Source organism: Tetrao urogallus (genome assembly GCF_951394365.1).
Source record: "Tetrao urogallus genome assembly, chromosome: 4".
NCBI lineage: Eukaryota > Metazoa > Chordata > Aves > Galliformes > Phasianidae > Tetrao > Tetrao urogallus.
The window spans coordinates 29612635-29626422 of NC_136817.1; the positions used below are offsets into that span (position 1 = coordinate 29612635).

The window sequence follows — 13788 nt, forward strand, 5'->3', positions numbered from 1 at the left end:
AACTGAAAAATATTAAAAAAGCATCACTTGAAAAGGGCTTGATCATATTTTTATGTAAGCTCTAATTTTCCATAAAGAGTTTGCCCCAATCTTTTTGTGGGTTTTTTTGGTTTTTTTTTTTTTTGGTTTTTTTTTTTTTTTTTTGCCTCAGTATTACTTTTAGACTCCCTGGTGCCATTTCAGTTTCTTAACCAGATTGCCTGACTCCTGCCCTGTATGTATATCATAAACTTCACCTCCCAAGGCATGAGAAAATACGCCAGTGTGTTCTACAATTGCTTGCACTAAAGACAAGATGGTTGGTTGCTTTTTTTTTTTCCATAGCATACACTGATTGATTGATCTGATCTTAGCACTTCAAAGAAAGGTGGGAGAAAAGGGATGTGAGCCAGAACAAAAACATTTTCTAAAAGCCATAATTGCAAGTTCGAGTCCCCCCCAGCAGGAAAAGATGTCTTTAAAAGGTACCCTCTGTAAATGCTCACAACAGTCTCCCAGTAAGCGAGCATGTATTAACATAGATTAGTTTTCTGCACGTAGGAAGCACTACAAAATTGCTCACTGGAATGCAAGTTTTACCTACAAGTAATTAAATATGCATATAGAGAGAGAACAAGCAGAAAGTTCTAAGGGCTGTAGGCAGCACAGCAGGCTGATAATATCCTTCTGCCCTCAGAGAATGAGCCAGAGCTGGTAGATTGCTCAGCCCACGTGAACAGCAATTCAAAGCCTTGATCCTGCCTAGACTTAACGAAGTAAATATTCCCATTTCCTTTTTTGGGTTTAACACTTTGCAATTTAAAATTTTCCACCTCAGCTAACCAAATTAAGCAGAATACAGTCTTCTAAATAGCGACACCAATCTTAGCATCACTGCTGTTCTGGTTTCTGATATTTTACATCATGTAAGAGATGGAGCCAGAAATCTTCCCTGAAGCATTCAAGTTGGGTAGTGTAAAGGAAGCTTTGGGATTACTATGGTGAACCTGCCAGAGTTCCAGGAGATCCATGTTAAAGATAATAAGTCTTTGAGCTAATGAAGCAATGCAAGATCATACACTTATGGTCTTTCATTTATTTTTATTTATTTAGTCCAGCTTACTTGCACACACACAGCAATTGCTTTTCCACAGGATCAGAACGGTGAGATTGGTAAGGACCTCTGGGTCAATACGGTCCAACTCCCGCACCAGCACAGAGGGACACCGAGAGCAAAGTGCACAAGATCACGTCCAGACATCTTCTGAACATCCTCAAGGATGGAGATTCTATAACCTCTCTGGGCAACCTGTGCCAGACGCTGGTCACAGTTAGACTTAGAAGCTGTTTCCATATCTTCAGGAGAATCCTCCTACATTTGAATTTGTTCCACTGCACAGTGGGGTTTAGGAACCACATTCAGGTGTGAATTTGAAACATTTATGTTAATAAGCACATAAGATGGAATAGAAAACTCTTTAACCAAAAGAGCTTTTCAAAAATACATTTTTTTCTACATTAGTCTTTGAAAACATTTAGGATATTTATTTGATGGTAAAGGATGAACCCTCAGTATGTCACAAAAAAGTTCAAGCTCCTTTCCTTGCAAACAATTCTTCTGCAGCTATGTAGGTTCTAAGCATTTCTTTTAATATAATACTTAATGAAAAGCTAGAAACCGTAACAGCTGCCCTGATGGCTGAGTAACTGATATATTTATTTTTTAATCTATATCCCAAGCTTAAAGCCACTCTAAGGACAAACTTTCACTGGTTCGTCCCAATTTCACTTCCCTGAACAAATTCATCTTCCTGCTTCAAGTTTTATTCAAGTAAGTGTCAGCTGTAATCCCAATATCCTACTTGACAGATTGGGAACCCTGCTTTCACTGTCCTTGAAAAGCAAGAGCACCAGTGCAAATCAGGCCAACAAGTAGCATCACAGGAAGAAAAAGAACAAAGGAGAGGTAAGAGAAGACAAAGACTAATTTAAATCTCCTTCTGCATATACTAACCATTTCTCTCATATGAAGTTTTGAGGGGAAAAAAAGATCTTGGAAGTGATACACTGCATGTGGAGTTAGCTACGTGGCTATCAGAATTCATTATTTCCCAGTGTGGGAAATTGGAAAGCCACTTCATTCCTTCTTGGGTTTGAAAACCTATAGTAGTCCTATAGGACTACTATCATATGAAACATAAAGGGTACATGCACAAACAAAATCAAGTTCTTTTAAGCATTTAAGGGATTCAAATCCTAGCAGTAGCTCAGAACCCACCCTTAAGTGAGGTGAAGTCCACGAGGAAAAAATAAGCTACCTTATTTCAGAAGTATTTCCTTTTCCACAATCCCCATCAAGGGTGATGCCAATAAGACCTGAGCCTCAGAGTCTATCAAGCACAGAACTGAAAGATAAGCTTAATGCGTAAGAAACCTTCCAAAACAGCTTTATGAGTAACCACAATGCTCTCTCTCAGCCTTCAAAAGAGGAAGTTTTGTGCTAGAGGTATCTTGATCTAACAACTTGTACCAACCACACTGAACAAAGAACTTTATGTGAATTAACTGAGAATACTGTGCTGTGTGAACCAAATGCCAATTTAAGAGCAGGAGTACAGTCTCTTAACAACAGCCAGAAGAGGATATCTAGCAAAAATGTATGTTAAGAACAGGGTAAGAATATGCAATGTCTTTACAGATATCACCCAAGTTTTCAACAGTGTTGTACTTGGGGATGATACTTTAATCAGACACCAAACACAGTAACATTTTGATATTGGGAGCTGAAACTCTTCTCAAGAAGCTCCAACTTCTGCATATTTTTGCATAAAACCTGCACATTCTCTAATTTTGTTAAATTGGCATTAGTTTATAGTGCAGTTATCAAATATTTAAGAAATGGAAGTACAAGAAATCTTAGGGAAACTGAACAGGTCAGTCCATGAAATAGTGGCTAAAGTCACAAGCTGGCCAGAAGATTTAGCTAGTCATAAAAAACAAAAACAAAAAAAAAAAAAAAACACCCACAAACCTGTTTCTGAAGCAAACTTCAGGAAGTTAAGAATACACCAAGTTCAAACAGAAGCTGAACAAGCGACTAGCAAGCAGTACTACACACATCATTCCTAAAAACTTTTGCCTCCTACTCTCTTAGACCACTTTACTATGTAAAACAGTTGCATCACTTTCTATTCTTAAAGGATAGAGAGTCTATATCCATTTGTCTTCCAATCCCAGAGCTGCTTTCCACCATGTCTTGTTATACAGGGCAGTTCTAGGTTTTTTTTCTTTTTAGCAATATGTTCATGTTGAAGACTTATTCCACACTGCACAAATCCCTTGGCCTATCACCTAAACATCACAGCCTCTGTGGATATCACTGCAAGAATCATCCATTTAGATCAGTCTGAGTGGATTCTTCTTTTGGGTTGCACCATCCTCACATCACTCCAACCAAGAAAATAAAAACAAATTTTTGCAGCCAATTCCTCTTTGCTCCCTCTCTTATCATTTGAAATTCTACTTTTTAACTTTGCTATTTGCAGTAGCAAAAGCAATACACTAACTGTAGGGTCAGTGAATGTTCACTTTAAGGACGTCAAGAAGACAACTGACTAGCCTCATCTTAAATAATGAGTATGGAAGTTCAGTACCCAGTGATCACAGTGAAGCCAAGGGCACACTGACTAAGCAAGACCAAAGAATAGCTCTGCCTGCTTAGACACTGTATCATACCAAACCATTAAGAATACGCAGCAGCACAAACAGCAGGATTCAATTCAGACACCTCACCCTTTCCCAGAAAGGAACAGCATTATCGAAGAAACATGGTGTGTTTGTGTAAGCATGGAAAAATAAGGATTTACTGCAGTACAGGAATCTACAGTCATCATGAGTATTACCTGCATGCAAGACTAAAGCAAAACACAGAACAAGAGGTAAGCACTCAGTATTTTCAGTAGGCTTCAATCACAGAAAATGCATTTTCTGAACTTGCTTCAATGCTGGGGAAAAAGCACATCATTAAAGAGAGGCAGCTGCCATTGTTTATTATATGACAAGTATTTAACTGCCCACGCATTTTACAAGCAGAACCCTTTATGTTCTATAGTCATACTTTAATCCATGCTTTCCATTAGATCTGGAAGAGATCCAGGAGCTCTGTAGACCTGGCCACTTCTACACCATAACAACTGCATTTATCTAGAGATTGTTTTCAAACCACATATGAACTGCATTATGACTGCATGGTTCCTGAGAAGCTAAAAGCAGAGATTGCGACACTAATCTGAAGAATAATCCCACAAAATTACGTATTTCTGCACAACATTTAAAAATTTGTCGTAAACTATTAGCAGACACACGAAAGCAAGCAGTTAGAGCCTGCAACAGTGGCATCTGCTCCATTACCTGATTCTAATATGAAGCTGCTTCTTCCTTTCTTCTACCTTCCTTTCCTCCCTGTTTGCTAAAAGTTAATATTAGAAGACATACATTACTGTATGTATTACTACAAATGCATTACTGTAAGTTTCAGACATTATTGTACTGTAAATCCTTGATGCAAGTAATCAGACTCCAATTTAATCATCATTTGTAAAGAAATATCGCTAAATAAGTGCCTTATTGTTCCCCATAGATTGTTCTGTGCCCAGCAGACAAATAAGGAAGAGACTCATTTTCCTGATGCCTGAATTTTAGGAAAGAGGGGAAAAACAACTGGGGAAGTCTAAAACCCACAGTTAAGCTGCAACACATTGACAGTGCACTACCAACTTGATGCCCACAATCCATTGGTTTCAAGGATCCTCATAGTTCAAGATGGGCACAAAGCTATGGAAAAGGAGGTAAGGATTAAATATGAGGGAAAATGTTTTAATTATGAGTGATCAAATACTAGTACAGGCTCAGAACTCAAAAGGTATTTAGATAATGCCCTCAATAATAAGCTTCAGCTTTTGGTTAGCCCTGAAGAGCTCTCATGCAGTTGGACTGAATCTTTGTTGGTCCCTTCCAACTGAACAACTCTAGAAGTCATATTAAGATGTTTTTATAGCTCTGTAGCACTCTTGGTGTGACATTCCCCCCAATACCATCAACTCCACATTCTTAAAAAAAAATTAAAAAGATAAAAATACAAGACTTAAACAGGATAAAGGTTAAATTTTTCAGCTTGGAAAAAGAAACATCTGAGAAAAGAAAACAAAATCAAGAAAGATATGTGGAGGGCAAGTAGAAATGTGTGTTCTCACAGAAGTCTAAAAGGGTTTGTGATGAATGTCAATCAGACAGTGTTTTTTAAAAAGGCAGTTTTGGTTTTTTAGCTGTAACACAATGAAATTGTAACATTACATTGCCAGAGAACACCTTTGAAGCCTAAAGCTTGGCGGTACTAAGCAGTTATTAGATGAATCTTTCCAAAATTGCCAATCAATGGCTGTGCAACATCATCTGGATTCAGTCTCCACTTTCATAAGTTCCTAAAACACTGTTCACCATGAGAAATAAGTGTACACTCAAGCTACAGTCCCTGAGCATCTGCTACACATCACTGGAGAAAGTGAGCCACACGAATCTTTGTTAAGAGCCCAGTACAGACTTTTAGATGAAGTGCATCATCTTTTCTCCCCTACCTGCCCTACACAACAGTCATAACCTTACTCTGCAAAGAACATTTGGAAAAATGCTGCAGAGTTCTCCATTTGTCAATTACTCTGTGAGTAAATGTTTCACTGAGGAACAAAACCACTATCTTATGGCTGTGGATATAGCATGCAGGGACATGGTTTAGTAGTGGACTTGATAGTGTTGGGCTAACAGTTGGACTTTGTGATCTTAAGAGCCTTTTCTAAACTCAGTGACTCTATGAGTCTAATATTAAATCAGTAACAGAAGCACAAGAAACCACAGGTCACCGTCATTTGCTCTCTTCCAGTGTACAGAATTCTCTAGAATCTAAATACTCCAAATTTTAATCAGTTTATGACATTTCCCATTACCACACAAGCTTCCAAGTGGCAGCAGTCTAACCTCAGCTTGTAAAGCTGACCGTTAATAGTACTTTCAGCACAAACATATACATATTCTTTCAAGGCTAGTGCCAGTCAAAAGCATATTCTATAGTCCTACTGCAATCATCATCTAGTCTGCCAGCCTTCCCACTGCTTCAGTACCCTGAGTTTCCCTCTAAAGAATTGCCATTCGTGAACATACCACACCTCTGCACTCTGCTCAGTTTTCACTTTATCCCTTTTTGACCTGTAAAGTGGCCAAGAGAACAGTATTCTATGCTAGGGAACGATAAAGAACAGATGCAGACTGAGGTGGCACAGGAAAAGGTGAGAAATAAATGGCACAATTATCCCACTGCACCATTTGGAAGGTGCCAAAAGATTGACACAGATATGGCTAGATGATTAACTCCTATGGAGCCTACTGCTTTTCAGGCAGATACTTAAGTTCAGCAATAAATTGCACATTACACTGGGATTTCCAGAAAACATTCTTCAATTAAAGGCTTTTCAAAAAGCATACGACACTTCTTTAAAAAGGAACACTAAAAACGCGCTTTTAACAGGCCAATTTCTTCCTTCGTATCAATTGTAAGAGTCTACATTTCACTGTACTGTACATTTCACTACTACTGTACAATATTCCACAAAGCTATTCAAATATTCATTCCTAATATTCACGCCCTAAGCAATCATTGTTCATTATCCTTGCATATACTCTGTTCCTTCACAGGGCCTTTTGAGATTAAGGCTGAAGACCTTAATATAAAAGTTACATATAAAGCCATTAAGGAGAAACAGGATCACACCAACTAGTTGACCCACTAAATATAAATTATACGCAAACTCAATGTAAAAAAGAAATAGACTTGGAGGATGGTGAAGCACTAACTGTTCAAGAGATGCTGTGATAACCCATCCCTGGTGGCACTCAAGGCCAGGATGAATGGGGCCCTTGGAAGCCTGATCCACAGCAGGGGGTTGGAACTGGAAGGGAACTTAAGGCCCATGCAACTTAAGCCGTTCTATGAAAATAAAAATAGAGGTTTTGATTCATAAAAAAATGGAAGTAATACTAAACACATTGAGGGAAAAAACACCATAAAAGTTAACGATATCTTGACTGAAAAGCCCTTTATATGGTCTAGATACATTTAGAATGATTGAAGTGTTCAATTTTTTTTTGAAATTGCTTTTGCCTCAGGCTACAGCACACACTGAAGATATATAACCACCGTAAGCAGTGGTGTCCTGCAACTTGTATTTGAAAGCTCCAAAGGACAAACATTTCTCCATATTGTACAGAATAAAAGGTTAACCATCTTTCTAACCACTAAGACAACATACAGAGCAGCCTGACAAGCAAAGACATTTACCAAAACGCAGGGAGAATTTTACAATCAGATTTTGAAGACCCTAATTTAGCAGTAGACTTGACCAACCCTCTCAATATTCATTTTCCAGATGCAAGTTCAACAAAGGTCTAACTGTATAACATGAAAAAGTCCTAAATGACTACCACAATACCTACATTATGGTTTAAAAAAAAAAAAAAACAACCAAACCACAACTGTCTTCCATCTCCCATTCAGCATATTAACCGTTATAAGTGCACAAAACACGCATCTGGTGAAGTTTCAATAAGTGACACACTTACCAATACACACATCTATCTTCCCCTTGATAGCAGCCTCGTGCAAAGGAGTGTAGTTCCAATTGTCTCTAGCATTAGGGTCTGCACCTTGGCACAGCAACAGACTAACCACTTCAGCATGACCAAAAGAGCAGGCGTTGTGAAGGGGTATCAGCCCTCCATCGTCACGAGCATGAACATTGGCTCCTGTCTGCAGCAAGTGCTCTACAACATCCTTCCTTCCAAACCCTGTAAGAAAACATATTGCTGTTCAATTGCTTTGCAAAAAGAAAAATGACAATATTTAAAACTCTTCCAGAAGAGAAATTAATACATAACACTTAAAGGATGCAAGGAAGAAGCTGTCAGCTCTCCCACGTTGAACATACAACTCAGCTGCAGTATCATGCTGCTACAGTGGCAACAAATGATTTCCAGCACCCTCTGTGACAGGCAGCACTTCTTGTACGAGGACTTTCCAAATGTTTTCTTTACATCAGAGAAGTAGCCCCTGGACAGGAGTTCTATTTCAATGTGTTCAGCCCCTTTTTAGCCACAGCACGACACCAGATACAGTTGTGCAGACTTCCAATGTAGAATTAACATGCTTTACCCCTGCCACAGTCCATATGGCAAGATGTCTGACACAGCTGCTTGCATCCACACTGGCTTAATCACTTATGGCTAATGCTATGACACGACACTGGGCCTTCAGCCAAGCTGCAGACTGGCTACTCTGCAGGGATTCGTACTGTCTCCTCACTGCAGCCCTTTAATACATTCTCCTGGAGAAGTTTCCTAGGAGTTAACCAAGACTATGGTTAAGACAAACGGCCAAATTTAAAAGACAGTTAAGAAACATCACATGCAAGTTCTCGTGGCAGCTTAAATAGGTACAGCAGCAAACAAAGAGTGCCTGATCCCACAGCAAAACTAGCAAAACCTGAGAGCATAAATACCAAGAAACAATCCCTCAAGTTTGCCACATTTATATTGTTTATCTTCGCAGCAAACAAAAATTGGGCAAGGTGGGAATTAGAAAGGGATGCCTACCACTAAAAAGCCAAGTCAATTATTAGCCTTCAGTTTTTTTTATAGACTAAGCCTCTGTAAACAAGGCTGGAACTGCATGAACATTTGCTTAACATGTTCCTGCCTCTAGAGGAAAAACATCCTGACTACCTGAAAACTTTTCAAACCACTCACTATCACAATTTTCAGGACTCCATGTAAACTTCAACATGCTGCTTGACATGGATTTTGTGACAAAGCAGTCTCTGGAAATGGCAGTGATAAACATCTGGTGAATAAATTCTAATTCCATCTTCAAGAAAGCACACTAAAGGTTTCTGCAGTTTTTATGCCATCAGACCACAAGGCCACTTTCAAAAAAAGAGTAATCAATTGGAGAAACAGCTTCCCACCAGCTCCACCATGAGCAAACCGGCAAAAACTTCAGTCAACAAAGAATCATTTTTAAAGGTCTCTGTTTACAAGACAAATCTAAAAAATTACAACAGCAATTGTAATTAAAACAAAAAAGACAGACACATGTCATATCATTTAACAGATGACATCATTTTTGACACAATTCAGTTTATACTAGAGAAAACAATGTGGTTTCACTTTAAAAACCTTCTGTATGTTACCGGTGAAAGTTCTATGAACAAAGCAAAAGAGCTTACAAGAAAGTACCTTAAATCAGAGGACCTCAGAGAAATCCAATCAAATGTTCGTGCAGAAAACATTCAATAATAAAGGCTGACCATAGAGGAGAATCTCTTCAGGAGGCCCATGCATACAAGCTTGCTCTGGTGAAATTCACCTACCAGCTTCTAAAGTACTAAGAACTCACCTCCTGTTCATCATCAGAACTCACTTGCAAAACGCTTAGTGAGAAAGAAGCAACTAAATACATGCATTTCTCACTAGAAGTAGAACAGTGTCTTCCCTAGTGAGCACAACACATCTAACTGCTGACATCTAACATCTGAACTGCTAAGTGAAGTTCACTGTTTCACCTGCTGCCCAATTAATGTCACTTGATCACAGCACAGCATCAACTTCTCCAAATGTTAATTCTATCCCTTGCAACGCTGTTGTTATGTGCAGAGTTTAATTCATGACAAGGAAGATTTCTACTTTCACGTGGCATTTTTCTCTTCCTTTCCCCTGCTTGCTCTTAAGAATGTGGATTCCAAAAGGACTTCAAATCTAACTAAGCATATGACAACAGGTCAAGCACATCTGCAGGCCTCACTGTGACATTAAGCAAAGCAGCTCGCATTAAATGATTCCACTTTTTAGAGCACTAAACATAGCTCCTATTAGAACACAAGCCCTTGAAATAGAAAAGCACACATCTTAGAGATACACTGCCTTTCAAGAATTATTTTAAACTATAATCAAAGGGTTGAGAAAAGTTCCAGCTAAGCCACTACAATTTTGCTTCAGTACTGAACATTCTGGGGCCAGATTTTTCCCCAGGATACAGCTCTTCTGGAACCCAACAGCACTTCTGCCAGTTCGCAGTAGAGAACACATTTAAACAGATTTAACTAAGCAAGTTGAAGAGCCTTCGAGCTGTGGAAAAGGGTACCTGGTTCAGTATTGCTGGACATCTGAGGCTTTGTATTTGTATTCTCTTGTAAACCCCTTCAATGAATTTCCACTAGTGATCTTTAGGATGGCCTTACAACAAGTTACAAGTCAAAGAAAAACTTCCTAGAAAGCAATAAGCAAACATTTCACATAATACAAATACAACAAAAGCATAAAGTTCTAGTCACCTAGGAATTGATGAACACTTCCTTTTACAAGCAAGAGTCCTAGCTTCACAGGCCCTAAGCCCTAAGGCTGCCAGGAGATTTTTTAATCAACAACACAATCTATACTTATCAGCACCATCTGCATGAATCCAGCTGCTAATCGTCATTAGCCCTACTTTAAATTGCACAAGGCAGAATTAATCAGAAACTCAGCTTTACAGACACCTGTCTGAGTAAGGGCAGAGACATCTCTTCTGTGGCACGGATATCCCAGACAACTGCTACAAAATCAGTAAGAGTAGTTTATGAATATAATGTTCATTGCAAGGGAATTGGACCAGGCAACCTTTAAAGGTCCCTTCCCACTCTAAGGATTCTATAAAGATATCCAAAAGCAAGGCTTTCCATAGCAAATTAAGCTAGCCTCTTTTATCTTGTCCCACAGGTGATCAGTCCAGGTATCTCTGCATAGAGTGGAGATGTGTAACAGACCACAGACTGCTTCTTGCCATTTTCTGTCTCCCTCTCTTGCAAGCAACACCCAGCAGCTAGCTGTATTACATCTGCCTTCTCCATTCCTCAGCCGACTTCCACATTGAAGCAGATTGTGTTCTTAAAGTTAGCAGCTTGCTAGCTGACAAAAAATCCTTGAGCATTAGTAGTTTACTCCAGAAATCTTCCAAACAGTGACATCTGTTAGACTTCACAAAAAGACTGGACTTCCAACAGTGATAACTAGTAGTAGGCATGCTTATTGAAAACTTCCTTCTGCACACAAGCTTTTACTGCCATTACCACAGACCAAAACTGAAAGAAAACAAGGAATATCACTGATGACATTCCTTGTCAAGTGATCAAGGAGCGATCTGAACAAGCTTATGACTGGCTGTATGTAGAAACTAGCAAGGACTCAGCTTCTTTCCATCAGGTTCATCCACCCAGTCACTGTTGAGAGCACTACTATTCCTGATGACAAACCACCAAGAACTACATAAGCACATGAATCAAGATGTCAGCAACAAATACATGCATTTTCTTTTGTAAGGCTAACATTTTTTCCACGTGGGAAGAAGCAAGTCCATTACCAAGAAGGCTCCTGATTATTCTTGCCAGCCCTGGGATTTGCCATGAACTCTGTTATCTAAAAATCATTACTGAAGCTAGCATAATAATTTTACTGCTTCACAAGACAAGGCCTTTGTCATACCAAGAAACAGACCACTGATGGAGAAATAAACAGTAACAGCTGAGTTTTTCCTAGCAAGCCATTAAATACTGAGAAAGGAAGTCCCAAACAGCCAGGTAACAAATCACAGGAATCCTTGCCTTCTGATTCTACAACTAGGTAAGTGTAATGTCAGTTCCTATACAAGTGAACCCCATTTTTCCAGATGAGTGTCAGTATGCGCAATATATTTCACTTTTAAAGAGTGTGCACATCATCCTCATAAATACACAATCAGAATCACAGCACAAATAAAGGTTGCTAACTTATAAATTGAATAACATGCTGCTCTCATCATATCTCTTTCCCTTTCTTCCCCCTTTTCCACCCTCTCCTCCCTCCCTTGATGCACTGAATAATCAAAGACAGTCTCAAACTCTGCAACTTTGCAGCTGTGTGTAAATATGCACCCAATTATTTAGACAATAACACGTATTAACAGGGCAAACTAGGCATTTGCTTTTAGCCAACAGTACAGATAAAGCCTTAAGCCAAACAAACCTCTGTTATGGCCTAGTACAGTTGCTTATTTTAAGTTGTTTTTATGTAGTTTGCATTGGAAAAGAAATGAATAAAAGAAACATACAAAACACTTACACTTCACCTCTTTTTTTTTTATTTTTAAGTCAATTATATGCAAGTCTTTAGAATCTGTTTTTCATTCATTATCCAGTCTTCCTAAGCACACCTCCTCAAGGAGGCTCAGAATTTCAAGACAGGCTGTGCGCCAACCAGTCAGAGGATGGAAGAAAAAAAAAAAAAAAAAAAAAAAAAAAAAAAAAAAGGAAATTTTGGTCAAATCACCCTGATACAGCCTCAATATTAAGTCCAAAGCAGGGCAGTCTTAATCATCAGGCTAGACGTTTCACCACTAAGTTCCAGAACTAATTCCCCATCATTCAGATCAACTAACAACTCAAGACATTCCCAGATGAAGCTGTAGGATCATCCAGATTTTCTTTAACTTCATCTGACCATGCACATTCTATCCACACATAGATAACGGACTGATAACTCCAACTTCTCAAACCAGGTTTATGACCCTTTCTAGTTTTTTGGGGGGGTTTTTTTTTTGGTCTGTTTTTGTTGTTTGTTTAGTTTTTAAATTTCTGTAATCACTTTCAGTTCTCACTTTTTCCTAAGTTTATGCATATGCTAAGAACCCTGAATGTTCTCAAAGCCTCCCCTTTTACCTTCCTCCTGCCATAAGAAAGATGATATGTGTGATTCAGAAAATAGAACTCTTCAAAAGTTTAAGGAAACCTGGACTTAATCTTAAGCCAGCACTAAACTGGAACTAAAGCATCCTGTCCTCTAACAGTAAAAGCAACTTAGCTGCCTCAAATTGTTGCCAAAAAGGGTATCTGAGAAAACAAGATTTCCCTCAAGTTCAGTTAAGTTCCCAGGGAAAAAAATAATAATGAAGAATCCAGCTGCTCTGAAAAAAAAAAAAAAAAAAAAAAAAAAAAAGGAATAAAGGAAAAAAAAAGGAAAAAAAAAAAAGAAAATTTACTAGCTACTAAAATAATTATTCTGCCACAACTCACAGAAACAGAAGCGAAACTATTTTTGCCTGAAGAGTTTAGCTTCAAGAGCTCTGGAAGAAGCATATAGCACTGTTCAACTCCTTTTCCCTTATAAATGCCATGCAATTTCTATTTAGATACATCTCCTAAAACAGGAGCTACAATTCACAACATAGCTTAATATACACAGCAGACTCCTGTGCTCATAAGGCCATGGGAAATCAAATCAAAACTACATTATGAGCAAATATGCACTGCCCAAGACAAGCTGCACTCAACAACATGTGCGCAGACTTGTCCAAAACAGAAGACCTCAAGATATCTATACTAAGAAACCTACCTAATGCTTTCTACGTGCCAAATCCTTATGAATCAGATACACTTGTTTATTTGATGGGAAATATGTACTGCAGCTAAGGATGATCTCCAAATCTGGAGACAAAGACAACAGATGTCTGTCAGAGATAAGAACTTCACCTACTGTTTTCCTCATGTTGTATCTTTCATTACTGTTACAGTAACATCCTGTGGATACTGTCACTTTTCAAAACCTTACCTAAAGTTTTGTCTGCTTCTCATCTAATCAAAGTAGAAACTACTACTGCAACTTCAGCACTATAGTCTACCCTAGCCCTGAAGGTACAAC

At 38.6% G+C, this 13788-nt stretch overlaps 1 protein-coding gene across 2 annotated transcripts in view; it reads right to left on the minus strand.

Annotated features, from left to right (window-relative positions):
- The window catches only part of TNKS (tankyrase), a gene marked incomplete at both ends in the record, with an annotated part of 101791 nt that overhangs the window by 86180 nt on the left and 1823 nt on the right, over positions 1-13788 (minus strand). For both annotated transcript variants that reach the window (XM_079534994.1, XM_079534993.1), the window contains one exon: positions 7648-7872. In XM_079534994.1, coding sequence (XP_079391120.1) covers positions 7648-7872 — 225 coding nt within the window. The remainder of the gene's footprint in view (positions 1-7647; positions 7873-13788) is intronic.